Raw genomic sequence first — 12,152 nt, forward strand, 5'->3', positions numbered from 1 at the left:
AAAGGCCTGCTCGGCCTTTTCAGAAAGACAGGTACATGCCCAAATTAAATAAACACTCCCCTAGCTTTATTTTAAAAACATGCATTGGGTAGGACACCAGGTTTGGATACTACGGTGCCTGCTCCTAAACACCTCTTCGCAGGATCGCTGTCTACAGGGTGGTTTTGTCAGCACAACTATGTCTGATAGGAGTGTGAATGCGGCACGCTGGCAAAACGCCCCTGTTACTACAAGTGTGGCGACAAAACAGCAGCTCGGCAGCTGGGCTGTATTTGCTGGGGGAGATAGCGGAGCCGAAATAAGAGCTACGTGGTGGAGTTTGACACTTAATACTGACAAACTCTGAAAGTCAGTTCCCATCTGTAACATGCGGATAAACAACGTATGACCTAACCTATACATAACATTCTTAAATTATCTTGAAATTCCCTTGAGACCTTATTTTGTTAATGAAACAGATATATCCATGTCTAATGGAGCTAAATTTTAGCCTGTTGATTCACCCTCATCCAATCTAGACAGAGCAAAATAATCTCTACAGCATTAGTGTGTGATGAGACTCTGAAGTGCTGGTGATATGTTTTGAAAATGTGACTATAAATAGTTGATTGCATTGTGTTTAATTTTTTTTAATAACCTTGAGGGTTGTTATCAAAAAGCCTGCAAATTACAACCCAATCAGTACTGTTAATGTCTTTCAACAAGGCTACTAGAGTATGTTTGGTGGGTGTGCCTCACTCTCAAATATCCCAGAGAGCCTGACCCTTTCAAAAGAACAAGGTAAAAAGTCAGCTTAAACAAAAGCTGCAGTCTGAACTTTGACTGTATTGCCTAGGGATTTCCCTTTTTCCTTGGAAGATTCCAGTTAAAACTCTTAAAAAGCGGGTAAACATGTTACTGTCGATATTTCAGTTTTGCCTTAGAAGTGATTGCTTTGTGGGAGAAACCCTAGTTCATGCAATTTTGTTCAACACCCAACTTAGCCCGATTAAAAAGAAGAGAAAAAGAAAAGAAAATCCTCTTCCCCGAGGGCAGCTTTCCTAGCCATAACACTCCCATCTGCATTAGAAAACCAGAAAGACCTCAGAAAGGAAACAAGCCCCACAACACAGTCAGCGCGGAGGCACCAGCACTGCTGTGTCACGCAGCCCTCGGCAGAGAATCCTTTTTGCTCTTTCCCCTCCCCTACTAGGAAATCACAGGGATGGCCTTATCTGGAGCAGGAGATCTAGTTTAGAGAGGTCAAAGCCCAGAGTTAGCCTGCTGGACAGGACGATCAGTGATGGCAAGCATCCAGCAGTAGCCAGGCTAAGCGAGGCTCATAAATAATGCACAAACGCAGAGTAAGTGGCAACAAACAGAGGATGCGCTGGTCATTAGGTCAAACAGGAAATTCCCCACTAGCAAATTACTTTTAAACCCAGTCTAATAAACTGTAAAACCCGCTTGTTAACTCTCAACTCAATAGCGACTTCCTAGGGGAAAAAAAAAAACAAACGATTTATCTCGTTCCCCTCTTCAGAGAAGCGTCTGACAGTGAGATCTTCGGGCCAGTTGGAGAGCGGGAAGCAGATTCCCGTTCAGAAAACCTAGCTCGTATCTTTTCCCAAGATACAGCTCTGCAACTCCCCACCCTCAATTTTTTAAGTCCCTTTAATCCGCAGCCTTAAGAACAATTTACCGCCCAGCCTGTCCAGCTTGTTTGCAAAACAATGAAGTGCATTTGAAGGGGGCTTTGCACGGTTTTGCTCCCCATGGCTTGAAAATGCTTACTTTTTCTGCTAAGTGCAGGTTACGCGCATTCATTTCACACAACACCACAACTGTGGCGCATTTAGGATTCAGATGATTCAAACAGGGGATCACAAGCAGTGTTATGGATATCCCAAGCAGGACTCAGCCCACCCCAGAGGTGTATCCGAGAGCAAACACAGCTGTACGCGGCTCTGTGCTGCTGACGGGGAAATGCAAACACACAAAGTACGCCGTTCCCCTGGGTAAGCCACCGCAGCTCACCGAGGGGATGCTTGCACAATACCGTAGAGCAAAATGTTTTCATTACCTTAAAGTCAAGGCTGCAGAGACTGACCACATCATCGTCCTTCTCTCGGCGCTTCCTTTTCTGTAAGAAACGAAACCAAGTTATAGCTGTGCACTTGATTTGCAACCTGAAAGAAGGCTCTGTTTTTTACAAAGTGGTCTAGAGACATTTTTTAAACTTTATTCCAGCAAATAACTCAAAAAATCTAAAGGTTGACAATAAACACAAAGCATGTTTATGTTATTTCGTGAGGTTTGTCATGTGATTATACTTATATGCTACGTTTGTTTCTCTGCACTCCCATAACTGTGACTGTGAGTGAAGTCTTAAGTAGGAAACCTCAGTAAGAAGGCAGAACGTGGCAGTTAACCACCGTGAAATGATTCGAGGTTCATTTAGACCATTATGGTTTCTCAGGTCAGCAATCCAGCACTAAAGCTGGGCTTTTTGAAGGAGTTAGGTACCAGGGGGGTCAGGCACGGTGACCCATAGGACTTCACGTCTCTAAGGGGACACCAGCAGATACCACATTTAATTCTCATCATGTTTGATCCCCAGCCTGGCTGGCATTCGTGAGTGAGGGGTCCACAGATTTCCCCTGGAGGCAGTGCCAGCACAAAGCAGTTTCGCACTGGGTTATACAGCTGTATGCACCTATGCGAGGGCACTTTGGTCACTTATTTAATCACCTGCTGTGGACGTGGCCAGCAGGCAGCTGTGGCTGAGGCATCCCTGCTAGGAAGGCAACAGGCTCCAAGAATACGTGTGTTTGTGGAGGAAAGATGAGGCTTTTGGCAGGGCAGCTCTCAGCTATTTTCCTTTCCGAAGAAGAGCAAAAGTCAGTGGAACAATGATCGGCACGGAGCTTCCTGATACCTCCCACTATTTCTGTGCTATCTGGGCTTCTACGTTATTTTTGCATTACCCAGATAATGGAAAACTAAGCGTGGACTCATCCTGTTGGACAGTACCAGCCTGGAAAAAAACATGGGTCACGAGCATAAATTGGTCACCCATGAAACAAGCACTCGATTTTCGTCCTGGGCCTGACCCTTGTTGTTCAAAACTAGGGAATGAGCAGAGTCCATCTTCTTCCACTTCACTAAGAACAGAGGAAAAAGAAAACAAACTATTTTGTGTTTTTATATTGGCCTGCGCGTTGTTCACTTGTTTAACAGACTAAACACTGAACCATTCCCATTGAAATGGGAAGAACCACCTCTCTGCAGCTGCAGAGGGAACTACTATCGCAAGCCTATTCTGAAAACTGAAAAAAAATTCTTTTTTTGTGCTCTGCTAGCCCAGCAGCTTGACTTTCTGTCAGAAGCAATTCCTGTTTTCTTTGAATTTATTAATCTATTCATATAACTCGAAAGTTTCAGCTTTAGTAGAGGTTTGTCATCGTTGTAAGTGTATTTAAAATGTTTGAATACAAGCATTCAAATTATTTTTAAGTGCTGACCAGCCGAGTTTACATAGCTCCTTTGAAAATCTGATGCTGTTGGGGGGATGTCCAGCCCCCCTGGAGGGCTTCAGAAACCTGTTCTCTTGTTTGCTCGTCCTTTCATATCGAGCATTTTTAGGCTCCAAGGAGTCTTCTCACCTGTCCACGTTATGCTAACTCCAGCATTTAACTATTAAATTAAATAAACACGTGTAATGCTGAGATACAGAAGCTCACTCACTAATTTCTTATATTTTGTGTTTTTGTGATTTTTTTTCTAACCGATCAAACGAGCTAAAAGAAGTGGATTCAATTTCAAGGTCCTCCGATAACTTCAAGCAGCGTTTCTGGTTTGTACCTGAGAAGACAGGACAGTGCCTCTGTCATGTCACTGAGTCCTTTGCTAACTACCGAGGAAAAAAACTCTCACGTTAGGCATTATGTCTGACCAAATTTTAGCCTTGTCACTGCATTAATGGCCCAGCACACTCCATGCTTTTTGAACAGACCTTTGGCAGGCTTGAGAACATATGCAAACGCAGACATTTGTTTTTCAGGCTTAGTAAAACATTCAGAGTTGGTTATTTACCAAACCCTACAATAAAAGACTGCTATAACCACACCTTTTTGGTCTGCAGATTATTTTTCCCATATGTAAGGCGAGGATATTAGCATCTATTTAACAGAAGGGAGCTTGCAATAAAGACAAAGACACCACGCCTTTCTGGTCGGAATATTATTCGTTCCTTATGCAGGCAAGGATATTAACATCTTTACCATAAAGCTCCAGACCAAAGCCCAGACACGAAAGGGAGGCCAAAGTTTTGTTTTTAAACTGGCTAGACTTATGCAATAAGTATTGCATTGGCTGGACCCCATTTCCTTTGCCCAATATAGTTTCATACAGGAACGTAGACGTTTGAGTACAGAGCCAGCTGTATCATTCCTGCGTGGTGCCAGAACAGAAACAGATTCCAGGAAAACTGCCTCTTCAGACTGCTCAGACCTGGGCGTTTAAAGCCACACGATAGAAAAGAAAGCGCTACGGTGCCGTTCGCTCGCGTTTTTGAGACGGTCACAATCAGCGATGTGGCACGTTAACCTCCTCACGAAACTCCAGTCATGTGGAAAAAGTTACTTCTAGGAAAGTTATTAAACTGTAAAAACCGTGAGACCTGATTTTAAGCTCTCAAAGAGGTATTGTAAAGGAGAAGCATAAAAAATGCTAAGCAGGAGGGGGAATCTAAATATTTTGTGACTTACTTTAGGAGACCTAAACAACGCCATGAATGTGAATGTTAATTACATTTCAAGGGCTCCGATTAAAGCTCCAGGAGCTTGGATTTCAGTTTGCAAGCGGTTCCCGTCAGCTAGTTTTCCTTACGCATATTAAGGGCTTTTGCATGAAAGCAGGAAATTTTTTTTGGTTAGGAGTCAGTCTGGTTTTCTTGCTGCTTATTGCTCACCTGAAGTCATAAAACACCAAAACAGCATCACTACTGTTAAATCAACACCGATCAAGTGTCTGTTTCTCATAGACACATCCTTCTTAACGGAGAGGAAGAAAGGAAAGCGACCAGGAGTAACCTTGCTCCCAGTCAGAAGCCATCCGGAGGATGTTTGAACCCAAATTGTGCTCGTCTTTTCTTAGGACTGTGCACAGAACAGGCACTGGTCCTCTTTAAACCAACCCAAAAGGATATTTGCCCCGTTACCCACTATCCCTGAGACTCAGGCCAGGTACGTTTTACGGGCTTTGGGCTGAAAAGCTGCACAAACTACGGCACGAAGAGCTGCTGTTTGTGACTGACACATGAGTAGTTGGTTATCATGGGGAAAAAAAGCCTCTTGTGCAACGCACATGGGAGAAATAACACCAGGAAAGGTACGCTTCTTGCTTGCCCACGGGCTGCTGCCGAAATACAGCGCTTTGGCCACAGATGGCTTTGATGATAGAGCACAAAGTTTTCAAGTTTTAAATAATATAATTTCTAGGGCTTTGTAACATTCGAACGCGTAAGTTCAATGTAGCTGTAGTCACCAGATGAAAGTTTCTAAAATTAGGCAAAACACGTCTACAAGCGCTTACGGTTTTGTTTTATCCACTCCCACACTGGACCGGTGTCCGTGCAGCCTCAAATCTGCACATGGCTGCCCTTCAAGGCACAGGCAGCAAAGAGCCTGTCCCAACGCACGCTCTCACAAGAAGCTCCAGCTGATTTTAGACGGGATTTCCTTCATAAAAGGTGCTCCTGTCCTTTTCCCCACCCCCAGACGTTCTCACGCCCTTCGTCGCGCCGGCGCTGGCATCCATACAGCTCGTGCAGTCAGCCGGCTCAGCTCACCCCAAACACTTTGTTTTCCTTTTGGTAAAGCAAGTTTTTCAGCCAGATCCGTCTTGCTGGCTGATGATGGGATCACCGCTTCCAAGGGCAGCGGGGTCAAGGTCAGCTTAGGGTGCTCACGAAAATGAGCTTTAAGATAGGCATACCCAGCACCTCCTTCAGCTGAGTAATCACCTCCAAATCCTCAGAAGACAGACTTCATGAAGAAGCATTTAAGAACAGAAATCCAGTGAAGGTTCTCTACCAGCACTAGAGGCTGAAGCAAGATGTGAAACACCTCCCTTGTTGATGCCTGTTATGGGATGGAGAGAAGAGTCCAAGGCTTTCAGCACTAAGGCCACACATTGGTTCTGGGTCGTCTCTATACCAACAAAATACAGATTGCTGTATTTAAGAAAAAAAAGGGTTTACTTTTATACCATGCTTTACATCTCACCACTGCAGTGCCAGCTTACTTAGCAGGACTGCTGAAACACATCAGAAAGTAAGAGGTCTATGAAGAAATCACAGCGTCCAGGATATCCTGTCTTCTCTTAATCCCCGTGTGCAAAAAGTACCCTCCAGCTACAGCCTCAGTGGCTTAGGAAGTATCTGCCTAGCCAGGTAGTGAGAGGAATGGGTTGATTTTCCTGCCCCTCCAAGCAGTGGGACCTCCACGTTCCTATTCCTGCTTTTGTCACAAGCACCACCAGGGGTTTACTCACCAGGGTAAAGTCCCAGTGTGGTCCTGGAGTCAGAAACGTGAAAGAGCTGCCTCGTCTCAGAGGATACCTGCGGGTAGAAAAAAGGATTAAGGTAAATGACAGATGTAGGTTATCAATTAATACAGCAGCCCATACGTTCTCCACAGCTTCAATGGTATCGTAGGCCTTCAGCTCCTAGCCCAGAAGTCTTGAAGACAATGACGTAGCAGAATCTTTAGGAAGGAGAGACCAAAGGGTTGCCAGTATTCCCTGGGACAATTGCAGGTGGTAGACCAAAAATCCCATTTTATTACAGTAAGCAGCACTGTGCAACAGAGGCAGGCAGAACCCTCCCACTTGGCCCTACAGGCTGGTCAGGAAGAATCTCTCTCTTCGACCACAAATCTGCCAATTATTTTAAATCTGACCAAGAGGAAGGATAAAAAATAATAATAATAATAAAAACTAATCGTATCGTGACCTCATTTTCCAAGGTTAATGAAGCTGAAAAGAAAGGAAGCAACAAACTGCACCTTCGACAATGCAGCCTTGTAGTTTCCCATAAAATTACAAGCAGGAATTGAGTTGTGGTCTTTCATTAAGTCATTCTCGATCCAAGAAAGTCAAACCACCAGAAAGTAATACATACAATAGAGCGTTTGTATAATCCTTGCTCTTTGAACAATGGTAAACGAATTGCCTTATGCAAGTCATTTATTGTGCTAGCACGGAGTTAAGCAAACAAGTTACGTTCCAGCTTTCACTGTCTGGTGGACTTAAGGTATGTTTCCAGCAACAATTTTTTAAAGCTTATTCTGGCCCTAGTGTGGAGAAACATTTCTGTCTGTCATTGGGTTTCTGCATGTAGAATTTTACTCCCAAATGGGCCACAGGGTTTTTTTCAAAGGCAGCCAGCTGCATCACCGAACGGGGAGAAGATTTCCCCTCTGCTGTCAAAAAATCAGACAGAAAAGGCATCTCCCCGCCAGCTGCACCTTTCTTCTTTGTACAGAGATCCCCCAGGATTTTCAAAAACCTGGAAATAATATAGGAATGCAAATCCTTCCGAGTTTCAGAGGACTTACACACCAGCATTGCTGAAAATTCATCTCACGGAGTATTAGTAGCGCTTCACGTCAGCAACTTTCCGTATCAGGAGAGAAAAAAGCATTCGTCTGTAAAAGGTTTGTGCAGGGTGCGGTGTTCCGGATTGGTATTTGGAAAAAATAAGTCAACCACCCAGAAAATACTTTTGCGCTTCTACCAGCCAACGCAGAGCACCAAGATAAATGTTTCGTGAAGTACATCTTACTCCAAGAAAGATGTGAAAGAGTACAGGATGCTTTTGGTGACGAGGCAAATATTTTATGCAGCAGCTGTACACTGTGGACATTACACGGGTGAGATTTTTAGCACTTTCCCCCCCAGAAGCGAGTTTCCATGCTGACCCTTTGCTTAGGATACTCCTGTTAATACAAGCGACACCGTATTGTACTTTCTGAGAAGACATCTAACCAAGTGGTGAATGCCTGAGCTGGTTCTGTGCTCCTGCCCCCGGGAAGGCAGCACATTTAGTTTCTTGAGACGACCCCAAACTGCTATCAGGCGCCTGGAACCAAGATGAAACCTCTACGTGCAAGAAGGGCCTCCTCTCTTCCCTCCCTGTTTGGGGTGAGGGAATGGGGCTGCTGGTCCTAACAGGCTGGAGCAGACGTCAGCAGACAATGCTATACTTTGATCCGGATGGGGAGTGAGAGCTGTGGGGCTGCCTGAGGAGGTGGCGTGGAACAGGAGCAACAAACACATCCCCGCGGCTTCTGGGGAGGCCGATGTCCCCTCGGGACCTGCCGAGGGAGCATTTCACCCGTGCCAAGGGTTCGTGCGAGGCAGCGGCAACGTGAGAGGTGAAAATGCTAAGTGAGCAGCATCTACAGTGGAAAATCTGGAAGCTGGAACATTCAGAGTGGTTAGAATACTAAATATGCCACAAATATCTAAATATATAGGCACATAAAATACCTGAAATATATAAAAAATAAGCTGTTTCAAAACGCCACAAGCACGAATTACAATTTACATAAACCCAGAGGAAAATATTCCTCAGACCGCACCGCTTTCGGTACCCTTGGATCAGCCAAAACCTTTTAACGCAATCGCTTTGTCTGTGAGAGCGCTCCAGAAAGGAAGGTGGCATTTCCAAGAGCTGCATACTAGGACGCTGGATGGAGAAGAATCCTCTAGAAGGGAACATTCTTTGGGATTTATAAGAGTACATACCGCTCGGGGAGAAAAAAAATCTGGGAAGGAGCATTGGATTTCTTTGAAATTTAAACTAGAGTTTAAAAGAGTTTTTCTCTCACGAGAAAGAAAAATCCTCGCTGTTTAATCCCAACCTGCTGAGCTGCCCAGACCAAAATTTATGAGTTTGATTAAACCTTCCTCGACTGCAGCTAGAAAAGCAGAGAGCTAATTAATGGTCTGCAAACCGTGCCCTGCGCAGCCAGACAGAGCCACCCGGCTCATTCGAAGGCGCGAGCTTTCTAGCTGGGAAGCAGGAGCATGATTTTATTCCACAAATCTCGATCTCCGGCAGCAGAGGTAGCCAAATGGTGGCCTGGAAGCCACGCGAGGCTTCAGACTGTCATCCCATTACGGATGGGGGCTGCTGCTGCTGTCCTGCGGGTGACAGAGGGGCCGCCGGTGCGGAGCTGCCACTGGGGACAAGCGGGACAGTTTGGCCCGTCCGTGTCCCCGCACTCAGTTTCCAACCCAAGGGGATTTTATGGGGTTTAATCAAGAACATCTTTTCAAGAAAGCTCAGATTTAAAGGCATTCTGTACAATCATCGTGTCCTCGTGGGTTTAACGATCACTGCAGATTTCCAGTTACTCTCCAACACATCTCATTTCAATTAGAGAGCCGTTAAATAGGATTTTAATCCGAAGCAGTGTTTTGTTTTGGCCTGCACGTTATCAGGCAGTGTGCCTCACCGGGCTGCCTATCTACGCAGCATTTCATTTCCCCCCTCCGCTCGAGCTGGGGTAGGAATCACCGGGCTGATCGTGCGAGGTGCATCCCGGCCTCCCCACTGCCCTTGGATCAGGATTTTCTCAGGGTCTCTTGGGAATCCGCCTGACAGCACCTTCCAAAAGCCAACCTGCAGGGACGATCAGGCGGGTGTTAACATCTCCAGTGTCCGCTAAGAGGACTCAATCAAGAGAAGGGGGCAAAGTGGAAATCAGAAACTGCTTCTTCCCATGTGCTGCCAACACCTCTGGTGGTCTGGGAGCAGGAATTCCCTCCTTTGTTGGTATCACAGCCTCTTCCCAACTATCTTTTGTTGATAGGAACCTTCTGTGGTGCTAAGAGCCCTTACTGAATCCCCTTCCTTGGCAAGTCTTTGGCCAAGCTGGGAGCTGCGATCTGCCAAGAACTATTCGGAGTGGCACGCGGACAGACGTCGAGGGTGGCAGACCTCGTGTGAAGCGGGGAAGAGACATTTAGGAACAAAGTCCTTTAGGAAAGTGGCCTCCAAAGCCTCATCACGCATCATCGCGGCATCCCCTCCCCAGTCACTGCTTGCTATCCAAGCCTCGATGAGGTACCACTGGAGCAGAGACAATCGCGATGACTGCTGGCGGAAAATTGCTTGATTTTGTCCTCGGATCTGCCTGGAGCTTATTGCTACGGCCTGCAAAGCTCTCCAGGAGCACAGAGCCAACCGTAGCCCACGTGTACGATGTGCAAACGAATGACTCACGCCTGCAGCGCTCAGCCGGGCATCCCTTGCAAGGTCTCTCAACAACGTGAGGATGATTCTGGTCAGAGAAAGGTCAGTGACGACCGCAGGAGAGGGCCTGGCAGTTTTACCTAGCGCATCGCACAACGCAACGTGAAAAGAAGCAGGGCTGCGTGACGGAGCTCTGCGCTGTTGGGCATTGCTCAAAACACTGTGTGATTAATTGGAAGAAGTGCAGAGTGGCCGGGATGTAATGTTTTAGCTCCTGAAGACAGCAGAATAAAGCGTTGCGCCGGTGCCAACACTTGGATGTAGTTAATTGCGGTGTTTACAGCAAAGCTGTTGCAACAGCCCTGTTGCAGGGACATCCACAGAAATTCCTGCTGTGTCACCCCAACGAAGCCTGAAGTCGGGCTCTGTCATTTCCTGGGTTTCTTAAAAAAAAAAAGATTCTTCTTGATAGACCATCTCCAGCGTCATTTTCTTGTTTACGACAGGAAGAGCAGAGAGACAAGGAAAAAGGCTGGGTCCTTATCTCACCAGGGCTCAAGCAAGCAGAAAGAGTTAATTGTAGTTAGCTAACGCCTTTCAGCGATGAAGAACTTCGGGGCTATGAAGAAGATTGCGCGAACAGCCGAAAATAATTTTCTAGATGTAAAACATTGCGGCAACACGTTGGCAAAGAAAACCTCTCCGGGCCAAAAGCAGGGGAGGGGCAAGAGCATTGAGACTGTACAGAAAGAACAAACAATTCTGTTTTGGTACCCTCTGTTTGCTTTGAGAAATGAATGTTCCAGGCTGCTTACCAGCAAGCGATGATACTGCCGCCATGCCAAGAGTAAATCTTTCCACAGCCTGCTAAAATCAAGACTGCCATGTTGGTGGTCCATAAAGAGGTTATGAAATATTTCTAAACTGAAAAAAAAGAGCGTGTGTAATTTATAATATTCTCAAGCTGGCCTGCAAACAGATTTAGGAAACCAGCTTCTTGCTGGAAACTCCTGAGCCCCAAACCTGTTCGGCGACATAGCAGGGAAGGAGATGAGGCCCCAATAATCTTAATAGAGGAAGTTTGGGTGATTTAGTAGATAACATTTTGATAAAGGCGAGCAGGCAGGCTCCATTGTTTCACAGCGAAGCCAGGCTCAGGAAACAGTCATTGTTTGCCGCCTTCCTTGAATAAACACCAGGAGCCTCTCACTGGCACAGCCCCGCGTGGGTGCAGCAAGGGCAGCAGGCAGGCAGCTGAATTTGTCCGCAGAATTTCATTTCGTGGTTGCTGGTTCCCTTCAGAGCTTCGTCCTGCTTCAAGTTCGGAAGGGAGAGGTAAACAGCAGTGAAAAAAACACCTAGTCTTAAATCACTTTATCAAAAAGCAAACGTTTCTGTCAAACAGTTTACACTGTGTGGCTTCTTGGATGTCTTTTTATTGTTTGCCTTATGCAGAAACAGATTTTCTTGTTTCGACTTTTGCTTAAGTTTTTGAGGAAGAATAAATGAGGTTTTGGGGTAAACAAGAAAAGACAAAAGACATCCACACAGGGCACCCTGGAATGGATGCCCATTAGTCAGACCAGAGGACAAAGCACAGAAGAGCCTCACTCATCAGGTTAGGGCGACTTCCCATTAGTGCTATTTCAGACGTTTCTCTGCCTTGTTACTGTAAAGCCGCACAGCCTAGTCAGCATCATTCGACAGCCTGCGCTCTTTTTTGACTTATTTTTGATGACTTATCCAGGAAACTGCAGAAACGCTTTGATCTGGCAGTTCTCTTCACTTTCTGAAGTTCCAAAATACATTCTTCAGACTGGGCAGCAGTTGTGTGTTTCCTTCCCCTCTGACTTCCAACCCCTTTTTTTTTTTTGCTGTGTTTTCTGTGCAAGCTGTTCTTAAATATAAA

The 12,152-nt window shown here is 45.7% G+C and overlaps 1 protein-coding gene across 1 annotated transcript in view; it reads right to left on the reverse strand.

The window, feature by feature from the left end:
• The window catches only part of LOC126913114 (neuroepithelial cell-transforming gene 1 protein-like), a gene marked incomplete at its 3' end in the record, with an annotated part of 44,666 nt that overhangs the window by 11,900 nt on the left and 20,614 nt on the right, over positions 1-12,152 (reverse strand). The window contains exons 2-3 of the mRNA XM_050716938.1: positions 6,535-6,601; positions 2,063-2,122 (exon numbers count right to left, since the gene is read on the reverse strand). Coding sequence (XP_050572895.1) covers positions 2,063-2,122; positions 6,535-6,601 — 127 coding nt within the window. The remainder of the gene's footprint in view (positions 1-2,062; positions 2,123-6,534; positions 6,602-12,152) is intronic.

The sequence above is a fragment of the Cygnus atratus genome, unplaced genomic scaffold, assembly GCF_013377495.2.
Source record: "Cygnus atratus isolate AKBS03 ecotype Queensland, Australia unplaced genomic scaffold, CAtr_DNAZoo_HiC_assembly HiC_scaffold_55, whole genome shotgun sequence".
Taxonomy (NCBI): Eukaryota; Metazoa; Chordata; class Aves; order Anseriformes; family Anatidae; genus Cygnus; species Cygnus atratus.